General features: G+C 41.2%; 1 protein-coding gene across 2 annotated transcripts in view; it reads left to right on the top strand.

Moving 5' to 3' along the window:
- Efnb2 (ephrin B2) overlaps nucleotides 1–22,186 on the top strand; it is a 42,891-nt gene extending 20,705 nt beyond the window's left edge. Inside the window, exons 2-5 of one of the 2 annotated variants that reach the window (XM_015484092.2) lie at nucleotides 594–877; nucleotides 16,284–16,376; nucleotides 17,088–17,201; nucleotides 18,646–22,186. In XM_015484092.2, coding sequence (XP_015339578.1) covers nucleotides 594–877; nucleotides 16,284–16,376; nucleotides 17,088–17,201; nucleotides 18,646–19,031 — 877 coding nt within the window. In that variant the 3' untranslated portion in view covers nucleotides 19,032–22,186. The remainder of the gene's footprint in view (nucleotides 1–593; nucleotides 878–16,283; nucleotides 16,377–17,087; nucleotides 17,202–18,645) is intronic. The other variant, XM_048800646.1, reaches the window with a different exon arrangement.
- The last annotated feature ends 144 nt before the right edge of the window (nucleotides 22,187–22,330 follow it).

Below are 22,330 nucleotides of genomic sequence, written 5' to 3' on the forward strand. Positions count from 1 at the left end.
AAACCCATTGTTTGATCTGACTAATTATGATAAGTAATTTGAAACATTCCTGATGAAACTTGTCTGTTAATTAACATCCACAGCAAATGGAAACCAACAGGACAACAAAGTCTTAGTGTGCCCACTGTTCCCTGGAATGGATGAGATCTCTGTGGCATGCCCAATAAACCCAAATTGCCAATGGTTAAAAAATAACAAACAGGTGGGAAGGCCTGACTCACCCTGGAGGAAAAGTTATTGTAAAGCTACACAAAGGAGTACTGAAATATTCTGAGGGAGGAGGTGGCCACGAAATGTCAGCAGGCTGCCTGACCCTGCGGCTTAGAAGGAGTCTGCTTTCTTGTTTGGTTTTTGAAGCTTAGTTCCTAAATACATTTGTCCCACATGCATGGAGCCCTGGTCCCAGCCCCAGCCCTGCAAACAAAACAAAAAGTCTCAATGATGATCTGATGAACAAAGAGACTTTCAGTAAGTAGAAGTGTGGATCCAAGAAGTTGCAATTTGGGATTATTGGCAGTGTCTGGCTTAATGTTAACATATCATTAATACTGTTAAAGTTTTATCAACTCAGTGGCTTTTCTTTTATATTTTAGATTTCTACCTGGACAAGGACTGGTACTATACCCACAGATAGGAGACAAATTGGATATTATTTGCCCCAAAGTGGACTCTAAAACTGTTGGCCAGTATGAATATTATAAAGTTTATATGGTTGATAAAGACCAAGCAGACAGATGCACTATTAAGAAGGAAAATACCCCTCTGCTCAACTGTGCCAGACCAGACCAAGACGTGAAATTTACTATCAAGTTTCAAGAATTCAGCCCTAATCTCTGGGGTCTAGAATTTCAGAAGAACAAAGATTACTACATTATATGTAAGTATAATTGTGTTCCCTTATCTTGTAGAAATTAGGATAAGCTAAATAGGTTTGTATCAATTTTTGTTTCCTTAAAATTATTGTGGCAAATAGTTGGGTGAGAATCTTTGCTGAAGAGTTGTCCACTTTTTCAAGGAAATTTTAATTGAATTTGGGACCCTGTAGTAACAGTATTAATTAAATATAAATACCCAAAGGGGGAAAAACATCTTGGGATTCCTACAGTATTGACATAAATGGATTAAATGAATATACTCAGCAGCTCTACTGACAAAACCATTTTTAAGGACCACTAATGAGATTTTGATGGGTAAATCTATGCGATGCCTTTTCTCTCCATCCATCCATCCATCCACCCATCCATTCGTCCCTTCATCCATCCATTCAGTGTTTGTTCTGGTGATAGTGCTTCAGTGTTAGGGATTCAGCATTGGACATGGTGGCATAATGATACACTTCCTGCATGAAGGTGTCAGCCTGGAGAAGATGGATCTCATAGGTTGGAAGGTTTAGGGTTGCAAGACTAAGCACCATTATACATGGACTTCTTAAAACCAGATTTTGAAGGGTAAAGCAAAACCTAGTTTTCTCACTGAATTACTTCCCTTCCCCATAAATATAACAATAGCTTGACACATTGTTTCAGGAATAGATGGTACAGAGTTCTTGGATTATATCTGATGGAAACTCATGAGGCTGTGAGTTCCAAAGCCACGAGGACACCCTGAACATGTGCCTACTGTGCGCACCCTGAGCTATCACCAAGCCCAGATTGCTCCCAGGGCCCTGGATTCTGTCAGAGGGGAGTCTGGGAGGCTCAGACAGCTGTGTGCATGATTCAAGCAATGAAATATTTTTCCCTAAATTTTCAGTTTAAAATTATACTCTTAACTGAGTGGAATTCTCCATTTGTTTCCGTAGACTTTAGCTCATTAGGGAACTGCCTCTGCTGGCTGGGCTCCCCTACTGCTTGGTGATCAGATTAAAGGTCTGGCTTTCTCCATCTACAAGCTGCTTCTTTAGAGCTCAGAACCAATAATTCACTGAATATTTATCCAGTGCTCCATAAAATGTGTGTTTTACTACATTAGGAATTTTAAAAAAGGTGGTCATGGATGCCTAATTATCTTGTCTGTTGCTTTGAAATGCTACAAAGACTAAAAACCTGTTTTTGAAGCCAACTTGATACATAGAGAGCAGCTTTCCAAGAATAAGTAACAAAGAAAAGGAGAAAGTGGTAAATTATGTATTTAATGGAATAATTATCATAAAATGAAAATAAAAGCATTCCAAGATGAAACAAAGCAGATGGGGTGGTAAAGTGTACAAAATAATAGGGAAATCTTTGACAATACACAATAGTTACAAGGTAAAATAGATGAAAACCAAACTTTCGGAAGCTGAACAGTGTTTTTTTTTTTTTTTAAGACCATGTAAAGACTTTTTCAGTGGATCCTAATGCCTAGCATAACATTGACAGTGAAAATGACCTGCAGTGAAGTCAGGAAGAGGTTTCTGCCCCTGTGGGGTAGAGAGGGGAAGTGGCAGCCTCTGATCAGTGGGTGCACTAGATTGATGTTCCGTGGTGGTGAAGGCCTGTCCCTACGCCTGAGGCTGCCTGTTGACCCAGCCATGGAGGATAGCCAACAGACCCTCACCCATTCTCCCTCTTATTTTAGTTCATGGATTCATAAAGATGGCTTTGTGAATTCTAAGATCCCACTGAGTGCAAGTGGGATTTCAGTAAACATTAAAGGCTTAACCTTTAGTCTGAAATACTACACAAGAAATGCAAATAAATAAATGGTTTACCAACATCTCTTTGCTTAATGTAGTGCATTTAATAACTAGCTTTTATCAATGCATGAGAGATTTGTATTTAGAAGCATAGTTTAATTTATAATTATAATAATCTACACAATAATGGCATCCCTTATTTTTCTTTTTTTGGAAACTCATTATGCCACATTAGCAGGTTCATTGCAGGTAGCTGAGCTACTCTGGCCTCCAAAACTCTGCTTAGAACAGTGCAGAAGCATGGGGTGGACTGAGATAAAAGAATCTTAAACAGAATTGAGGGTTGCAGATTTGCAAAAAGGAGGAGATGTTTGAATGCTGGCTGTTGAGAGACTGCCCCAGGGCTGGTAAGTGCCCAGGCTCAGAAATTGGCCTGGAAGTCCAGTGACACCTTAGCAGAGTTGAAAGGTTTCTACTACATTGCAGGCAGAGGAGGGCATTTCAGATGCTTAGGAAAAAGCAGAAGCCAGTTTCTTACCCTCCCTATAGCAAAGCTCATCAATACACAAATCTCTCTTGAAAGGAAATGGGAAATTTAAAAAAAAAACAAATGTTAAAATAGTCTTAAAAAATAATGTTGACTTTGAATTGTTTTTTTCAAGACTTCCAAGGCACCAAAATTAAGGGATTTGTAAAAGTTACTAATTTCGATATCAAACAAATGCCCGCCCATGTGTGTGCACACACAGGGTCACAGTCAGACTCTTCAGAAGAAGGAAAGTAAATGTTTGAAGATATTGATTTTTATAATGGTACACTCATAAAATAGTGCTGGTAGCATGATGGAAAATATCCAGATTTACAAGTGTATTTTTAACTCCTGAAAGCACTGGTTCTCTTTGAGACAGTAATATTGGTATTTGAATTGCTAGGAAATACAATACTCTGTTTAACTCCAGACCTTTGTGTCTGGTTGGTGGCATCTTCATCACTGGGGGTGGGATGGACCCCCCGGGGACAGTCCACATGGACTACACTGGGGTCTGGTGATTCCACAGGGGAACAGAGATTTGGAATAATTGGACCAGGAGCCCGGAGTCCTGCATCCTAGTTCTGCTGCCTGAGTATAATGAGAAAGTCACTTTATTTCTATGAACTTTAATTTCCTTCTCTAGAAAATACATTTATTATTGGTGTCATTGTTCAGATGAACAATAGCAGTCTCCTCTAGGTCCAGGCTGTTTATGGCTGGACAGGATCCTAAACCTAACCTTGTTAAGGTGGCTCTTCTCCGCTGACATGGGCAGGATCTTCTCTGAATTCTTTAAAGACTCTTCATTCAATTTGTAGAATTACCCAATTTAAAATAGTCATCACACTTTGAGTTTTAAAAATAAATATTAATGTTTAATGAGAACTATGAAAATTTTAATCCTACCAAATATCCACTAAATTCTCTTAAGAAATGACATAATAAAATGATATGTATCCTCATTAATACTTCTCATAGATGATTATTTGCTTTGACATGTGGCAAAATGATATATATGGATTTTCCTCATGTTTACAATTGACTTTTTCAAGTGACCTGTTTCATTAATTAGCCTTGGGCTTAATTTGCATAATAAAAATCTAATTATTAAATGATTCAAAGATGGTCTGATAAGCCCCTGTTCTCCACTCCAGTTATTTTTATCATGTCTTTAAAATTGTGTAAATGTTTGTGAAATAACTATATGTTCTTGCTGATTCCCATTTTCAAGGGAAGCTCTGTGTTGGACATAAGGAAACATTCCAACTAATATTAAAAGTGTTCCTGCCTCCCTGTCCTTCATCCGCACAGTGTCCCTTAGGCCCTCTCTGCTTGGTTCACCATCTTTTTAAAGGTGATGATCCCAAGCTGTGTGGAGCGGCCATTGGGTGTGTGGGCCTGGTTGCTTATGACCTTAGCATAAAACCTTCAAGATACTCACAGAGATTTCCATCACACTACCAGAACTGTGTGAATCAGAGACGAGCGAGAAACGGATGCCTTTGTGATCGTGCATTTTAAGTGAACAGTGACCACAACAGAGCTGTGGATAAAATAATATTCATAGAGTGCCTCCCCATTTAGTTTAATGTGGCTTTTGCATTATTTGACTGTAAACCTGTAGCCAGGATGTGGTCTTGTGGCATAGCCTGTAGGTCATCATTTCTAAAGGCTGTTTGGTTAATAGTTGTTCTATTACATGTACACACATGCTCAGCCTGAGGTGTTCACAGTGGTCTTTCTGGGAGTCAGCCCTCACTTTCCAGCCTTCCTTGATAAACACGGAAGGATTCTGGAGGAACTACCATTTCTTAGGCCCCTCATTGGTTTGGTTGTCCGTTTTTTTGTTGTTGTTGTTTTGTTTTGTTTTTTTTGTATAAGAGCATGCAAAATTGGAAGGCTCCACTCCACAGGTACCTTTTGCAGTTTTTTTGGACATGCATTCCACTTTTGAGCAAAATCACAAAATCAAGTAAATGCTTAGACAAATAGAATGAAACAACACTTGTAAAAGCAGAACAGTAGATCCTACTCCTTATTTTGATTGAGCATATGTATGTATGTTTGTTCTGCTGTTTTTTCATTTACGGATCTAGGTTTGGGGAATAGGAATGATAGGGGACACTAACATATACTAAATGTGCTGTCATCTCTTTCCTAGCAAAATAAGTTACGGGAGCTTTCAAATGTCTTTTAGTATTTAGATATCTTTTGAAATATATAAGAATACGTGACTTCTATAAAGTGATAATGCACTTTATTTGGTGGATTATTTACATATAAATGTGGCAAAAGCAACACTTCCATCATAACATAGATCAGGCTAAGTGATACAGCAAAATCATCCTGTCCGTTACATCCTGACTTAGGGTTGGAGATTCATGTTTGCTAACTTGCACATAATTACTAAGTGTAAGCATTTAAACCCATTTCTGTTCTTCCCTACAACAGTTCTTTTTGTAATGTAATTGTCAAAATCTTGCCAGATACTGTAGAGTATGGTGCTTAGAAGATAAACATACATACCACTAACACAGATTAGCTGAGGAGCTCTGAAGGTCTGGGGTCTGGCAGTCCTGGGCTCTTGAGTGCCCTTCTTCAAGTAATCTAACCTGTTATTCTGCCTTAATCTCTCCATCTGCGAATGGGGATGATGGTAGCACCTGCTCAGAGGGTAATGTGGGTTGTGTCAGGTAGATGTCAGGAGCCTGCTTCCAAGCTTGGCACAAAAAGCACAAGTAAGAATTCACCTTGGAGCAGGGAGGAAGCAGGGGGCTGAAGACTGGAGCACCCAGCGGGATGACACAGAATGCCTCACTGACTTGAAGTTCACCCATAAAATGAAGCTGCAGAGAGTTTACAAGTTTCAGTAATGCTGGGTGACTTAATTACAAGATCTCTTTTTGTCTTCTTTGAGTCTTATTAAAGTTATTTTGTCCTTGGGCTTCCTTTACCAGGAAGCATGCATTTATGTATGGTTTGTTCCTGGAATTGCCCAAGCTTGTTAACAGGCCCTTTGTCAGACCCAAAAGAGACAGACAGGGGAGGAGTCTTCAGATACATGTAATCATGTTTCCCACTTTCCATTTCACCCGTTTCTCAGTACTCTTCTCAGTTCCCTAGAACACAGGGAAAAAAAAAAAACAAAAAAAACCCTGCATTTTTATTGATATATTAAGCAGCACTTTAATCCAGGACAAGTCATTTGTTCAGGGAACAAACGTGTCAAGTTGCCTTGTCATGAGACTAGCTGGGAAAGGACACCGTCCACGGGTCTGATAACAGAAGCGTGGTTTTTGCTGTTTATTAAAAATGTGAGCTCCTCTTTGGGCTGTGGGGAGGCCTCCCTTAGAGTCTACCAGGAAGGCTCCTCATGGAATTCAGAATGAAGACCTACACTTAAGGAGTAGCAGCTCGACCTCTGCTTTGCTGGAGAGTGGCTGAGAATCTGCCAGCTCCAGGGGTCTGAGGGAGTCATGACGGTTGGAATATCTGTCCCAGGTGGCTCAGGGGTTGGAAGAGGGTAAGGCTGTCTTGCCTGGAGACATGATTTGCCTTCTGTGGCGTCGCCCAGGCAGTGGTGACAGCTTATCTCCATTCCGCACCATTCCTCATTCCCAAAGGAACCAGTGAAAAGATGACTGTGCTTCCCAAAGTGACAAGGAATGGGTGAGGAAGGGAGAGAGACTAAAAGCTATGGATGCCAAAGAGATTTCAGAGCAGATGAAGAATGAAGGACAGCCCGAGAAAGAGTTACTTAGGAACTGCTCAGAATAAAACTGCCTTTATTGTTTCATAGAATCATCTTAATATCTCCAGCCCTGTATTTATAGCTTTTCAAAGGTTCACTTAGATTTATAAATAATCGAACAATCCTGGAGACCTAGTGTGAACATAAAAGAGGACAAGGTTTTTTCTTAACAGACTTAAAATATTCATCATGAAGATAAAATTTAAAGCAAAATAAAACTTTAAAAAATAGCCAACAGGCATAGACAGACGTTAGCAAAGATTACTTTGAGAAAACTGATTTATATAGTTGCTATGAGTCACACATTTGATCCTAAAATTCTAACTCTCAGCCTGGGTGTTGATCACTCAGGGACGTGTGGTGGCCTTCACACACTCTTATCTCACTTTCAAGTCTAGAAGCACAGGTGATGAAGCAGTTTTTGCTGCTGTGAGAAAACCAAAACTTGATGGTGTGTGTCGCTTAGTGCAGAAATGTCAGGGCAAAACACAGTCCTGGACTGTCACACCCTTAGACCACAGTTGTTAGTGTGTAAAGGTGCTCCTGGCTCAGGTGCACAGCATGCAAACACATGTGGCACACAGAGAGTGTGCGTGCACACACGTTACATCCACAGCAGTGATAAAAATGGTGCACAAACACCCCTAGCACACATTTATAGAAAGTAAAGCACACACACACACACACACATTGCATACATGGTAGCACAGTGTATTCATATTGTAGACACAATGACAGTGAAGAGTGCATATTTATTGTATTGCATACATAGCAACAATAAAGAAGCTCATGCAAAGCAAATGATGAATTCTGCTGGCATCAGGCACGTTGGCCCTGATACCCTGACATACATTGTGCAACACACAACTAACTTTAATCCTGTGTCCCCAAAGGTGAACACATACATCCTATAGGGTAAGTGGACCAGGTAGAGTAGTTCGTGGCTGTAGTCAGCTACAAGGGAAACTGGAGCACTTGAGCCCAGGAGTTCAAGGCCAGCCTGGAGAACAGAGCAAGACCCTGTCTCAAAAATAGATAAACAAACAAACAAAGACATAATTAAAACCTACAGGTTGGTAAGAAAGCAGTAAGGGCCATTAGGAAAGGTCCTAATAGCAATTTGTTAGCTATCCTGAATTTTCTTCTTTCTTTTAGGTCTATTAATTCCATTTCTTCAATAAGAGTATGCTATTTTGTACTTTTTATTACATTAGCAAGTAGAAATTTGCTAATGTAATAAAATAGTACTAAATAGTAAGTTTATTAAAAAATAAAAATCTGTCAAATATAAAAACAGAGATAACAGAGATTTCAAATTTCCTTAGCCAAGTTCAAATGAATGGATGGATGGATGGATGGATGGATGGACAGATGCACGGTTGGATGGATTGGCCCAAACTCAGGCAGGAGTGTAATTGATCCTATTACAGAGGAGCCAGTCTGTGTGTTACTAAAAGACACTTCTGCTTCAAAAGTGGCTTTTTGCATTAGTGAAGTAGCCCAGCTTTGTTGTCCCCATGTTAAACCAGGAGATGAAGGTATTCTTTTATTGAAGCAAACATGTGGAAAATTGCCCTGGATTCTTAGAGTGTAGAACACGTCCCCTGAATGGAATAAGGTTCACACGCAGGGCAGATTTAGACGGGGGGCACTTTATTGGGGTTACTGCTGGTCTCTACATGGTCACAGCAAATAACATCATGTCCATCTAAAGTCTTATGCCATGAGAGTGACACATTTTCTCATGTGCAGTGTTATATTCTAAACTGTCAGCAGGCATTAATTCAGTCACTGGTGAAGTCCTACCACCTAGAGATGAACCCAGCCTCAGAGGGATGTTTTCCACTTCAGCGCTGCTCGGCTGGCAATTACTGGGTCATTAATATCATTGCATGCGATTAGTGACAGGAGAATGAATTAGAGGTTTGTGGGAGGTGTGCCCTTCCCCCGCCCATGAACTTTTTACTCGGACCCTGTCCTAGCTGGACACTTCCATATCTCTGCAAAGGTATTTTAATGATGAAAATCATTAAAAACTAGAGAGTGGACAATGGATTATGTGCTAGATATAATTCACTCAAACACATGCTGCTTCATGGTTCAGAATATTTTCATTAGATGTTATCACGCTCTCTTAACCAGGAAGTTTGGCTTTTAAAAATCTTGATGCTTAAGCTAATATAGACAATAGAGAATTATGTTTTATCTTGAACTATTACATCATTCATTTCTTTAAAAAAAAATGTGAGTTTAGTCATTACTATCGAATTGGTCATCTGGACACCTATTTTTAAAACACAATTCCTTTCTTAGTAGGTTTTTGCCCATGTAGAGGTTGACTCTTGTGTGGAAAGGTATTATTATTTTACTGTTGACTAAAATGTCTTCAGTATATTAACTGTCTGAATCACTGTGGCAATAAGAAAACTCCTTGACGTGCATGGGATGAAAAGCCTTTTTTATGAAATCATGTTGAATTTTTTTAACCTAATGAAAAATTCTACCTGCATAAATCATCATAACTTTAGCAATAAAATTTGAGTCCTGGATAGCAATATTTCTCCTCAGCCAGATTCATCAAAAACCAAGTCACCAAGTTGTTGCAAGCAATGTTTTGAGGGGAAATAAAGTAAACCACTTCATAAATAATCATGTGTGTTTAAGCACTGCTCAGATAAAAGAAAAAAAATGGGGGGGGGGGACGCAGAAGCAGTTTATTGCCATCACTGTTTGATCTTTTCCCAGAAAGGTGTCAGCATACTGGGCTGAACCTGGAGATGCAGGTTGAACTTCCCTGATATGAAATCTGAAATCCAAAATGCTTTGCAACCTGAAACATTGAGTGCTGACATGACAAGTCTATACAAATGTTCCAAAGTCCAAAATCCCCAAACCCCAAAGGATTCCCAAACCTGAAACCTCTGATGCCAAGCATTTTAGATAGGGATACTGAGCTTCTGCTTCTCTTCCCAATCACTGCTCCTGGGTGCACACAAGTGTATACACTGCTTCTTCTTCCACTGTAGGTAGCTAGTTACTTTCCAGTATATGCCGTCAAAGACAGCTAAGGCTCTTGTCATCTCTAATAATTGTAATTTGCTTACTTTTTGCACAGTTTTTATGGTTGAAAGGTTTTATGATTAAGCTATGATAAATCATGTTTCATTTTAGGTGTGAAATTTTTGGCTGTGTATTGTGACTGTCCTTCCAATGGACTGGCCTCCTAGTGTCCAGGCCTTCTCCACTTTGTTAGCATCTGCACACTCCTTCCACGTACATCTCAGGTCCTGTCTGTTCCCAAGTGAAAGTGGCTAGGGAATCGAGGTCATTAAACTCTTTTAAGTGCACATACAAACAAAAGCAGCTTAGTAAACATTTTTCAAAGTTACAATATTTTTTTAAAACCTCTGTTTCTGAGTTGTCATTGTTCTACCATATCATTGTTCACCATGAACCTTTGAAATCGAGGAAATAAAATCAAACAATTTTATTCAAGAACTTGTACATGATTCGTGGTGTTGTCAGTCATTCTCCAGTGCTAGAAAACAGGAGGGAAGGTCTAAATTGTGAATCCATTTTAGAATTCACTTTTTCCACATCATTCTGCTTAGTAGAAAAACTAATTAATTGTGTTGTATAGAAGTCACTGAAGCTCAGCCAGTTATTACTTCTCTATGCATGACTTGCTGCTTTAAAATTTCAAAACACAACCATAACAATGTGGCCTAATTCAAGTGATTCTTCTTATCGAACTAGAACAATGTTCAGTTGGTGAGAAATTCACACCTCCTACATCACTGATAGTTTATACGGTGTTTTAGCTATGAACAGTTTCCCAATTTCAAAGTAAGGGTTCATCCAGAGTCAGTGAGTTATCTCATCCAGGAGAGGGGTTTTTATTTTTTAAAAAAAGATTTGGTGAATGTTTCATCTTGAAAGTATTACCCTTTGTGTTTTTTCTTTCTTCAAATAAAGCTATTGAAGAAGTATACCACATATACATTTGCTCTAAGAAAAGGCAAATTTGACTTTGTTGGATGACATGCTATGTGATTTAAAAGTAATGCTGAACTTTTTTTTTTATATTAAGCCAAACATTAACAATAATGTTTTGACTGCCCTTGGAAAGTCAGAATGATATGGTCCTCATTTCTTTTGCTCTAAAGCCACAGTAAAAGAAAAAAAAAGACTTTTGAGTGATTTTGGGGGCACATTATACAGATGTAGGTTTCAGATACTTTGTTAATTAACTTTTAAAAAGCAGTCATTCATTTTTGACACATTATTTTTATGTTTAGGATTTTCCCCCCTTCTGAGTTAGTATCTTAGAGGACAACTGTGCTATTCAAGGCATGACATCTCATGAATTGTGTTCTAGAAATGGAATCCCTGTTTCTGTAACAGAGTTAGCATCACATATTTTGATTTGAATCTATGCCAAGATAAGTAAATAGATCTTGACTTCCTGGGTTGTGCATTGGCTTTAAATAATCACATTCTGTCAGCTTCCTTGTATTTCAAATGCGTGTACCCCCTTCTTTTTACTTTCTCCTTTTTTGTTTGTTTTGTTTTTTCTCGATCACCATGATACATGAAAACAGTGATCTAGTTTTGTGTGTCATGTCTATTTTAAAGTCGTGGCTTTGCTTTCCATGTTTCTCACTGGGTTATGTTTTTTTTCTTTTTTAGTCCCATGGTTTGCCAGATAACAGGATTCTGGTTCTTTAGAAGTCTGTGTTGAGCCTTAGGAGAACCATGTGTGGCAATCTGGCCTAAGAAACCCTCCTTCACAGGGCATGAGATGGCATGGTGGGAACGAATAGTACAGAGGGTGATATTGACAGAAGATTTTCATAAAATGCTGTTTGTTTCATGATCAAATGAGCGTGAATTATGTCTAGCTCAGCTTTAAGGACAAGCTTTAAGGTTTTTTATTCTTACTACTCTGTGGTTTTCCTGACTCTGTATGCTTATTATCTGTTGCTCTTTGGTGGACTTGTTTGAAGTTGATATAAATATTTGCTTTCAAATGTCCATCAATCTGCAGCCCTTTCAAGGACCCCCACCAATAAGCTACATAGTAAAATAGTTTGACATATCTCCTACAGTATTAACCTATCTTGAGGCTTCATTCTTCCCTTAAGAACCTAAAAAGCGTTCTTCATAGAGATGCTCCTATTCTTTAGGATTTTTTGGTTGCCCTCATTTCTAATCTCCTGGCGAATGAGACCCACATAGGGGCCCAAATGCAGCAGTTTGATTCTCCATCTGATTAGCATGGTTTGGCCAGCCTGATGGACTCCAGCAGGCAAGACCTACCCAGAGCTGCAGCTAAGCCTCCTGGTGAGCAGAGATGTAACAAGCAAACCAAGACAGGCGAAAATGCAATAGTCTTCCTTTCTTTGGGGGTGGTCTAAAACACAGCCAGGAATAGTCTCCTCCTCTGAGCCCTTTACCACCTGCTGATTCTCATATTCTCATTCTCTCTCTCTCTCTCTCTCTCTCTCTCTCTCTCTCTCTCTCTCTTTATCTAGTCAGATAAGCCTTGTCACTCTGCCTGGTGAGTGAGAACCACAGATAAGCAGGTGCAGTTGCTGCCCCTGCTCTCAGATGTGCCACACAACTCTCAGGGCCTGTGAACTGGGGGGCTTCTCTTTGCTGAGCAGTGATCTCTGCTCACTGGAAGTCAGACCCTGGAGGAACCATATAATGATTTCTGTATACTCCCTGCATGCAATTAGACCCCTGGAGCAAAAGCTCTTAAAAGCAGACTGTAAAATGCCCATGTATCTTTATTAAGCCTATTTTCCAACTGGAGGGAGCAACTTCTTGTGATTTTTAATTTTATAAAGTCTATTTTTTTTTTCCTCTGGGCCAAGGGGGAAAAATGCTTGGGCACTAAAAGCTTAGGTATAAAGATGTTGTTTTTTTCCTGTCTCTCAATGATTAAATGCAATTTTATCCATTTAGTAATAATTTGAGTGTGGCTACATTAGATAATACTGATGGAGAGATACAAGGAAAAACTCAATGTAATGAGATAACGATTTATTTTTACTCTTTGTCTTACATTGAAAATTCTGAGGACATTCAAATGAACAATAAAAATAATTGCAAAATTGTCTCCCCAAATGGAAATAGATTTTATTCCCAAGCATTATCAATTTTCTTATGATTTTTTTTCAGAATCAACCACTAAGCCTTTTAAAGCTTCTGGGGACCTGGCTGTTGCAGGAGAAATCAGAAAATTAATCTTGTGGTTGTATTTCAGAGTTTAATGCTGGGAAAGAGGTACACTCGGGATAGGACCTTTGGTCATGTCAGTATTCAGGTGGAGATGAAGACCTCTAGAATTAGAGCTGCATTCTCTGATGAGCACTCCAAAAGGAAGAGGGAAGTTAGTTTTCACTATGGAAAATTATATTTATATCAAATAAGAAAGTGAAGTCATTCCAAATTAGCTTAATTTTAAAGATTACCTTCTGCGTGTCGGTTAGTAGTAAATGTCTGAAACAGGATTATCTGTAATAACATAGACTATCCCTAACTTATGGTCAAAATCTTTCATGGTGGAACATGAAATGGTAATTTCAACTTCAGCCCATTTTTAAGCAGGCAGTCATCCCAGATGCTATTGTAACATTAGTAATGAAGTTTTTCAATACCTTCCCTTGACTTCTGCAAGTTATAAGCTAACTTAATGGGAAAAGGAGCAGAATTTGGAATGTGGGAGGAAAATTGTCCTCATACAGAATGTTGTCTCCCTTGCATGTCCCCGCACTGCCCTTACCCAGCCCCCCCTGCACAGCAGCAGCTTCCTGAGAAGAGCTATGCAAAGGCTCCACCTCTCCTTGTTTTCTTTTTTGACTGCCTGTTTCTTTTCCTTTCTTTCTTTTCTCCCCCTCTGTTAACTAAGGAGGAAAAAGTTTCAACTCTTCAGGGTGCAAAGCAACTTCATTCTTATATAACAGTTTTCTTCCTACTAACCTAACAGTCCATGGATGTCAAATTATGGATTGCAATTTAATTTGAATGCCTTTAGAGTTGTTTATGGTTTGGGGATTGTTTGGACATCATTTTGAGTAAACCTGGGAGCTTGGCACAAAGGCACTGACCTACAAATTAAAGGGAAAAAAGTCACTCCGACAATGCCCACCTCTCCTGCTCTCCAGCTGGCAGAGCAGTCTTCAGAGGCTCCTCCCTCTGCAGATGCAGTGTTAATTACACTGGGAAGCACCAGGCTCTCCAGTGCCTGCCTTCCCCTTTCTGGGATCCATTTAACTTTTTTTTCTTTTCATTCTGAATCTTTACTTGTCCCCCCCACCCACCTCAAGATTAAAGTAAACAAATCTCTGTTTCTCTTTATCTTTTCCTGTGCCCTACTTCTTAGACATCATTTTGTCATTTATCAATTTAGCATTGAAACTTTTAGCAAGAAAAAGTCATTTAACTTTGAAGCTCATGCACTTTTTGCAGGGAGGTGCATTTACGTGTATGTGAATTTAAAAAACATTGGGATTTGACTTGAATTAAGTCCACTGAACATGCAAAACCATCAGCCAAATAGATCAGTTTTCCACTTTTCTATATGAAGACATACCTTAATTTTCTAAAAATAAAATAAGAAAACTAAACTATTAATCAGAGATTATACTGCTGCTCTGAAACTGTCCAGAACCAGAGTCTGCTCCTGGGAATTCACACTGAGGCCTTGGGAGGAGTAGATACTTTGAAATTTAGCTACTTAGTTGGAGAAGGGGAAGCTGGGAAAGAAGACTGAAGAATGGGGAGGAGGTTGTTTAGATTCCCAGAAGCATACGAAGGTTTCAGGTGTTTATTTTTACTTATCTGCTAAACATTCTCTCCATAATCTAAGAACGGTTTATGTCTACTTCTTACCCTTCCTGCCAAAACAACACCCATTATTATGGCAACGATTGCCTGTTTTCCCAGGAAAAACTTGGTGTCAGCAATAGCAGAAAAATGAGATGCAGTGGTGAGACCCAAGTTAGAGCTCTCTGATAGCCAGATATTTACATGCAGAAGAGGCTGCCTTTGTTTTTAAGGAAAATGGTGATGGTAGAAGTTGATAACTCAAGAACACAAAGAGAAATAAATAAGTGCCTTATTTTTTCAGTTATATACTTATGCATGGAGTGCATGTTTCTACTGTAAATGAACTTGTTTGCTGACCTACTATCTGGCAAACAAAGCAACCTGATTTAAAGGATATCTTCAGGTTTATTATTTACCAGAACACCTGTCCCTTTTTCAGTCCCTTTCAGAGTGCAATGTTCGTAGACCAGACTTCAGCAATCAAAGTGGAAGATGATTTAAGTTGCAGAAGTGTATATGAAACACTTCTGTTCCTTGGCCCTTGAACTTTAGGGGTGTGCAGTGTCCAGCACCCTCCACCTCTGCCCTCCTAGAACTGGTTCTGTAATTGAAAGCCTGCTCCTCATTAGAGTGCCTGGCAGCCTAGCTCTGCAGCTTTAGTTACAAAGCTGTTCAGAGAACTCCCTGACCTAAAGAGACAGACAGTAATGTGTTTAAAGAGAGCACAGTCTGCATTTGAAAAAAGAAAAGGGGGAAAAATCCCCACTGAAAATGGCAGAAGGGCTCTGTCCCCTCTCTGCCCTCAGTGCTGATGGGGGAAGGGAATCCCGCTGTTGAACTGGGGGCTGGTGGTTGTTAGGAGTTCTCACCTTACTTCTCGGGCCGCTACAGGACCCAGAGACAGAGGTTCCTGTGTTAACCCAACAGGGAGCTTGGTCGAGGAGGTTGGCCACAGTCACACATGCGTTCTTTCTGATTTCTACCTTAATGGAGGAAGAAAATCAGACTTTGAAAATTTGAATTCTGGTGGACTTCTGAAGTACATTTAAGGCTGGAGAAGGAAGAAAAAGGGTGTGGGAAAGCTCCCCTTCTAGTGTTTATAGAACTTGGATGTTTGACAAAGGGAGCATCAAGCTAATTGTTCTTGAAGCAGGAAATCTGTAGTGGAGGAAGCAGGTGTCCTGGGGTGATTACCATGTTTCAGAATTGCCATACTCACTCTTTTGCTCTTTGGAGCTTGGCCCCAAAGAAGGAAGATGCTGTCCCTTTCCCCATAGGCCAGCCCTGTCAGCCGTGTGTGAAGGAAGGAGAAGGAGCTGGTAGTTGACATGCAGCCGTGTTTCCAATGTCCATTTTCCTTTGTTTCTTTTTCTTTTTCTTTTTTTTTTTTCGGCTTTCGGCATCCCATACTTTTAGAAAACTTGTGACTAAGAGTAAATTCTTGTTTTTCGAATTGTTTTCAGACATTTCATGTTCATGTAAACTTGGCTTATTGATTTCCTGATTTTTCTTTATTTTTTTGTTTTGTCCATTTTATTTTTAATCAGCTACATCAAATGGGTCTTTGGAGGGCCTGGATAACCAGGAGGGAGGGGTGTGCCAGACAAGAGCCATGAAGATCCTCATGAAGGTTGGACAAGGTAAAGACCACCTGCTACTTCCCGAAGCCACTGTGCCCTGGTCAGGCCCCGCTAGTGTGGCTCCAGTGTTGACACTCGCCTTCATCCCTCTTCTCCTTAGTTTGGAAAGCAGACACTTCTCTGCACCTCCAGCCAATGAAATTTCCTCAAGCCAATGTAATAAGCTTCTCTTACTGGAGATCTCTCTAAAAGTTAAGGTCAGCCAGGCAGAATGTCTATTGCCATATATGTATACTCTTTTTAAAAAAGCAAAACACCTCTTTGATTCCATTCAAAATCTCCACAATGTAAACTATGTTTCTGCAGTTTTACTCGTTTCCGAATGTTGACTACTGAAGAGCTGTGTTCGTTGTGCCTTTTCACATAGAGATAACCTATTGTGCAGAAAGAAAGAATTATTCTTCTAATTAGAAATTGGTATAGTAGTCAATCAACTTGCTCAGTTAAATTGAAATGTCATCTGCAGTGCTTTGCCTGCCAAATGCAAGAATCCCTATAGTTTCCACAGATGGCCTCACAATCTAAACCTCAGAAATAACTAGTATAACCGTTGTGTTTTAAAAGGAAAATTATATTCTTGTATTTCACAGTGCTTTGCATAAGGAGTCTTATGTTCATTGCTATTCATGCCTCTTGAGATATATGTGCATCTCTTAAAGCTAGATGCTATCAGATGTTAGTGCTGTAATTAATCATTTGTTTTTCATGTAGATGCAAGTTCTGCTGGATCAACCAGGAATAATGATCCAACGAGACGTCCAGAACTGGAAGCTGGTACAAATGGAAGAAGTTCCACAACAAGCCCCTTTGTAAAACGAAACCCAGGTACAGCAGTGTGGTCTGTGTTTGTGGGTTTGTGTGTGCCACGTTCTTAGTATCCTAAGAGGTAGAAGAGAGTCAAAGTGCTTCTGTGCCAGATGAATTAACTAGTAGTTACAGTCATCAGTAATCTTTGCTCTCAGTGTGTTGTTATTAAACTCAGTTAGACAAAATAATTCATTGCCATGAAAGTCTTACATTCAGAAGAGCAGAATTCATCAGATGTAAGAGCCAGTTATTAGTACTACTCCCTCAAATCACAGTTTTCATTGGCTGACACTTTATGGAGCTCATTGTCAACACCAGCTTAAAGCTGATGTTAATGTATATGTAATTAATGTTCTAATCCTCCATCTAATTATATCTAATCCACAAAGAGTCTCACTGATCCTCTTCTGAATTTTAGATGGTAACATTTTTAATACTGCATAATGCTATGCTTTTCAGGTGGCTGTTGTTAATTTTTTCACATCTTCTAACTAAAATAAAATATTAAATGGATTCCTGACTAAGGTTCAGAATACCCGATAAAATTGGCTGCCCTTGAACTTGATTTTCTTAATAGTCTTGGAACTGTGTATATTGGTTACTATGCTAATGAATGTTTCATACATAGCTGGTGAGCAGACGTCAGCGTTTTGTATTAGGGATCTGTGTGCTTGGTTGGTAGTTGTGCAAATTTAGCATCTGCAGCAATATTCTGTCTCTTTCCAAGAGTCAAGGAGGGAAGTTGTTATTTCTGATTTTCAATGACAAGATGTGTCAAATTCTTGTGACAAACTGATAAATGGATAATATAATGATGCCAGGCAATTTTTTAGTGCTTAACATTTGGGTTGGCAGTCTGTTCAGTGCGAGAGTGTCTGCTGCCTTCCAAATATATTTTAAGTGTAAATCAAATAATACAAACGAGTTTCGAGTTGAACCTTTTCCCAGGCCCCGCCACTCTGTTCAGGTTCTGGCGCTGTTCTGCCCTAGGCAGGGATCTGCCTCGGAAGAAAGGCTGTTTGAAGATCCACATGAAACGGGTTTCTGAAGGGAAGGGGACGAGCCCGGCCACCGGAAGGCTAAACGCTGCCCACAGTGGTGGCCCCTCTTTTTCTTCCTCCCCGCGGTTGCCCCAGGCTGGCGTTCGGGTTAAAGAGGCAGGGAGATCAAGGGCTCGCTGTCACGCCATTTCGCGCTCCTGAGGGATGGGGACACATGAAAGGAAACGATGTGGTTGGGGACGGCTTGGAAGTCCGACCTGGGCATCCGTCCCCTTTGCCACTGACGGCTGACGTCTGCCGTTAGCATTTAGCTATTAAACGAGGTACCTGGCTCGTGGAAGTCTGGCTGCCCTTTAAGTCACTGGTTTTGCTGGCTTTGGGGGGCGTTTTTAACGCCGCTGATTAGCCCTGGCGACAGCAGTAACTATTTCTGTCCTTCTCTCCTGGCTCCGTGTCCCTAGATTCCAGCACAGACGGCAACAGCGCCGGACATTCGGGGAACAACATCCTCGGTTCCGAAGTGGCCTTATTCGCAGGGATTGCTTCAGGATGCATCATCTTCATCGTCATCATCATCACCCTCGTGGTGCTGCTGCTGAAGTACCGCCGGAGGCACCGCAAGCACTCGCCGCAGCACACCAACACGCTGTCGCTCAGCACGCTGGCCACGCCCAAGCGCAGCAACAACAACGGCTCCGAGCCCAGTGACATTATCATCCCGCTAAGGACTGCGGACAGCGTCTTCTGCCCGCACTACGAGAAGGTGAGCGGCGATTACGGGCACCCGGTGTACATAGTCCAGGAGATGCCCCCGCAGAGCCCCGCCAACATTTACTACAAGGTCTGAGGCTCCGGCTTCCTTCGCCCCAGAGGGACCTCAGCGCCCCTCCCGCTGAGGGCGGCCGCCGCCTTGTCGCCGCCNGAGACAGGACTGTGGCGGGAGACGCCTGATCGTGGGGACTGCTGCGCGCCCCGCGCGTCCTCGAAGCCATGTGCGGCAGTCACTCAGGCCTCTGCGGAAGCCCAGGGAGGGCGCGAGGTGTGGACGAGAGGGCGGAGCGTCCCAAGGCGCTGCTGCCCAGGAGTCCTGCCCGGGCGGGCCTCTCCCGCGGTGCACACTGGACTTGTCCCTCGGACCTCGGGCTAAGTAAGGTCCTCCGCGGTCTCTAGCGTTTAGTCCTCACTGTCTCACTCCTGTGGTCCGGGCTCGGCAGCACCTCACCTGAGCTCCTCACCTGAGCTCCGCACCTCCACATTCTGCATCACTCACGGGACACTCGTGGCCGGAGGCCCGCTCCTGCCCCCTGCAACAACAGCTGGGGTCACGTGGGCAGTCCCCTCAAACCCCGCTCGCTGTAGGTGCCCCCCAGGCGCCAGGCGGTCAGCCAGCCGGGAGGACTGGGAGTTGGTGGAAGGGCCACAGGGAAAGGGCTGGCTGCGACTGCAGGTCCACGCTGCTGCCCCTGAAGTGGAAAGTGGGGAAGGAGAGAGAAGCGAGTAGGTCACAGCACTTTGGCTTTGCTAAGACTGACGGAGCCAGGAGACACCACACACGCAGGGGATGGCGGTCGTGGGAGGCGGTCACGGTTACCAAACAGCAATGTGCAGGGAAACCAGGTCCCTCTTCCTTCAGTGGGACAAAGCGGGGCACTGTTGGAGTGGAAGAGCCTGGCGGGGAGGGAGAAAGTAGGCCGCTGGCGACGCACTCGGGCAGGACTATCGTGGTACTGGCAATAAGACATACAGCGCTGGAGCTGTAGGAGAGTCGGTCTGCTTTGGGTGATGTTTTAAGCAGACTCAGCTGCTATACTTGTCACATTTTATTAAACACAGGGAAAGCATTTAGGAGAAGAGCAGAGAGCCAAATCTGACCTAAAAGTTGAAAAGCCAAAGGTCAAACAGGCTGTAATTCCATCACCATTGACATTATTAAAGAATTCTCATATGTAAAAGGTAGGTCAGATTCCCCAGCCCCCCTAAATGCCCCCGTCCCCACCCCCTCCCCCAATTGAGCCTTACGACACTTTGGTTTATGGCGGTGCTGTCCGGGCTGCTAGGCCACAGGGAGGTACTGCCGAGTCCAGTGCCCGGTGCTCGGTGTCAAAGTGAAGCACACAAGGCAAACCTCTTAGAGTCCTTAAGACGGAAGTGAATTATGATGTCGAGGGGGAGAAGGAAGATAGGACATATTTATAATAGGTGTATAGAACACAAGGGATATAAAATGAAAGATTTTTACTAATATATATTTTAAGATTGCACACAGTACACACCAGAAGATGTGAAATTCATTCGTGGCAATTAAGTGATCCCAACGCTCAGTGCTTTAAGAGATGAAATGTAACAATTGGATAGCGACTTCTGGGAAAAACAATACCACTCCAAAAATAACAATAATGAGAGCAAATACAAAAATAACAGTCCTCGGAAAGCACCTCACAGACTGTAGACTAGGAAATACAAGCCCCAAACACCAGGAAGTCGATGTGACTGCGTCATCTATTTAACAATGACAAGATGTTCCGGCATTTATTTTCTGTGTTGGGTTTTCCCTTGCCTTATGGGCTGAAGTGTTCTCTAGAATCCAGCAGTCACACTGAGGGAGTTTCGGTTGAAAGTCTGGCTGGGCTCCCTCCTCCTCTCCTTCCCCCCACCCCACCCTTCCAGAAACAAGAAGAGTAAACAGGAAACCTACTTTTTATGTGCTATGCAAAATAGACATCTTTAGCAGAGTCCTGTTACTATGGTAACACTTTGCTTTCTGAATTGGGAGGGAAAAAAATGTAGCGACAGCATTTGAAGGTTCTCAAACCTCCAGTGAGTACCTGCAAAAATGAGTTGTCACAGAAATTATTATTCCCTATTTCCTGAACCTGAAAATGATGTTGGTCCAAAGTGCGTGTCTGTGTGTATGACTGGGTGTGTGGTATACATGTGTACATATATGTATAATATATATCTCCAATATATATTATATATATCTATATCATATTTCTGTGGAGGGTTGCCATGGTGACCAGTCACAGTACATATGTAATTCTTTCCATCACCCCAACCTCTCCTTTCTGTGCATTCATACAAGATTTTCTTGTAAGCCATCAGAAGTGACTTGTAGGATGGGGGAGAGGGTCGAGGAGGGGAAAAGTGGGAAACAGTCTGATTTTAATGAAATCCAATGTATGTATCATCAGTTGGCTACATTTGGGTTATATGCTAAACTGTGAAAAATCAAATGAGTTGATGAAGAGTTACCTGCAACCAATTGAAAAGTGTTCTGCGAGTCTGTTTTGTGTCTGGTGCAGAAGATGACAATCTACCAACTGTCCCCTTATTTGGAGTTGGTTCAGCTTTGGAAAGTTACTGTAAATGCCTTGCTTGTATTATCGTCCCTAGTCACCTGACTTCGGAATTTGCACCATCGTGTTTAAGTGAAGATGCTGTAAATAGGTTCAGATTTTACTGTCTATGGATTCGGGGTGTTACAGTAGCCTTATTCACCTTTTTAATAAAAATACACGTGAAAACAAGACAGAAATGGTTTTTCTTACCCAGATTGTGTACATAGAGCAATGTTGGTTTTTTATAAAGTCTAAGCAAGATGTTTTGTATAAAATCTGAATTTTGCAATGTATTTAGCTACAGCTTGTTTAACGGCAGTGTCATTCCCCTTTGTGCTGTAATGAGGAAAAAAAATGGTATAAAAGGTTGCCAAATTGCTGCATATTTGTGCCGTAATTATGTACCATGAATATTTATTTAAAATTTCGTTGTCCAATTTGTAAGTAACACAGTATTATGCTTGAGTTATAAATATTTTTTTCTTTCTTTGTTTTATTTTAATAGCCTGTCATAGGTTTTAAATCTGCTTTAGTTCCACATTGCAGTTACCCCCCCCCCAGAAAATGAGACCCGTGAAGTCACATTCCACGTCTGTTTCAAACTGAATTTGTTCTTAAAAAAATAAAATATTTTTTTCCTATGGAAAAAAGTGCCTTCAAAGTATTTTCCTTTTCTTCCTTATTTTTTTTTTCAATTTTTTCTTTCTTTTTGTTTCTTATTTTGATTTGCCTCTTTCAACTCTGTTACTCCAAAATTACAATTATCCAGACCCTTCTGCCCATGAATATTTTGGACCTGGCTCCTCAA

The sequence above is a fragment of the Marmota marmota genome, unplaced genomic scaffold (assembly GCF_001458135.2).
Source record: "Marmota marmota marmota unplaced genomic scaffold, marMar, whole genome shotgun sequence".
NCBI lineage: Eukaryota > Metazoa > Chordata > Mammalia > Rodentia > Sciuridae > Marmota > Marmota marmota.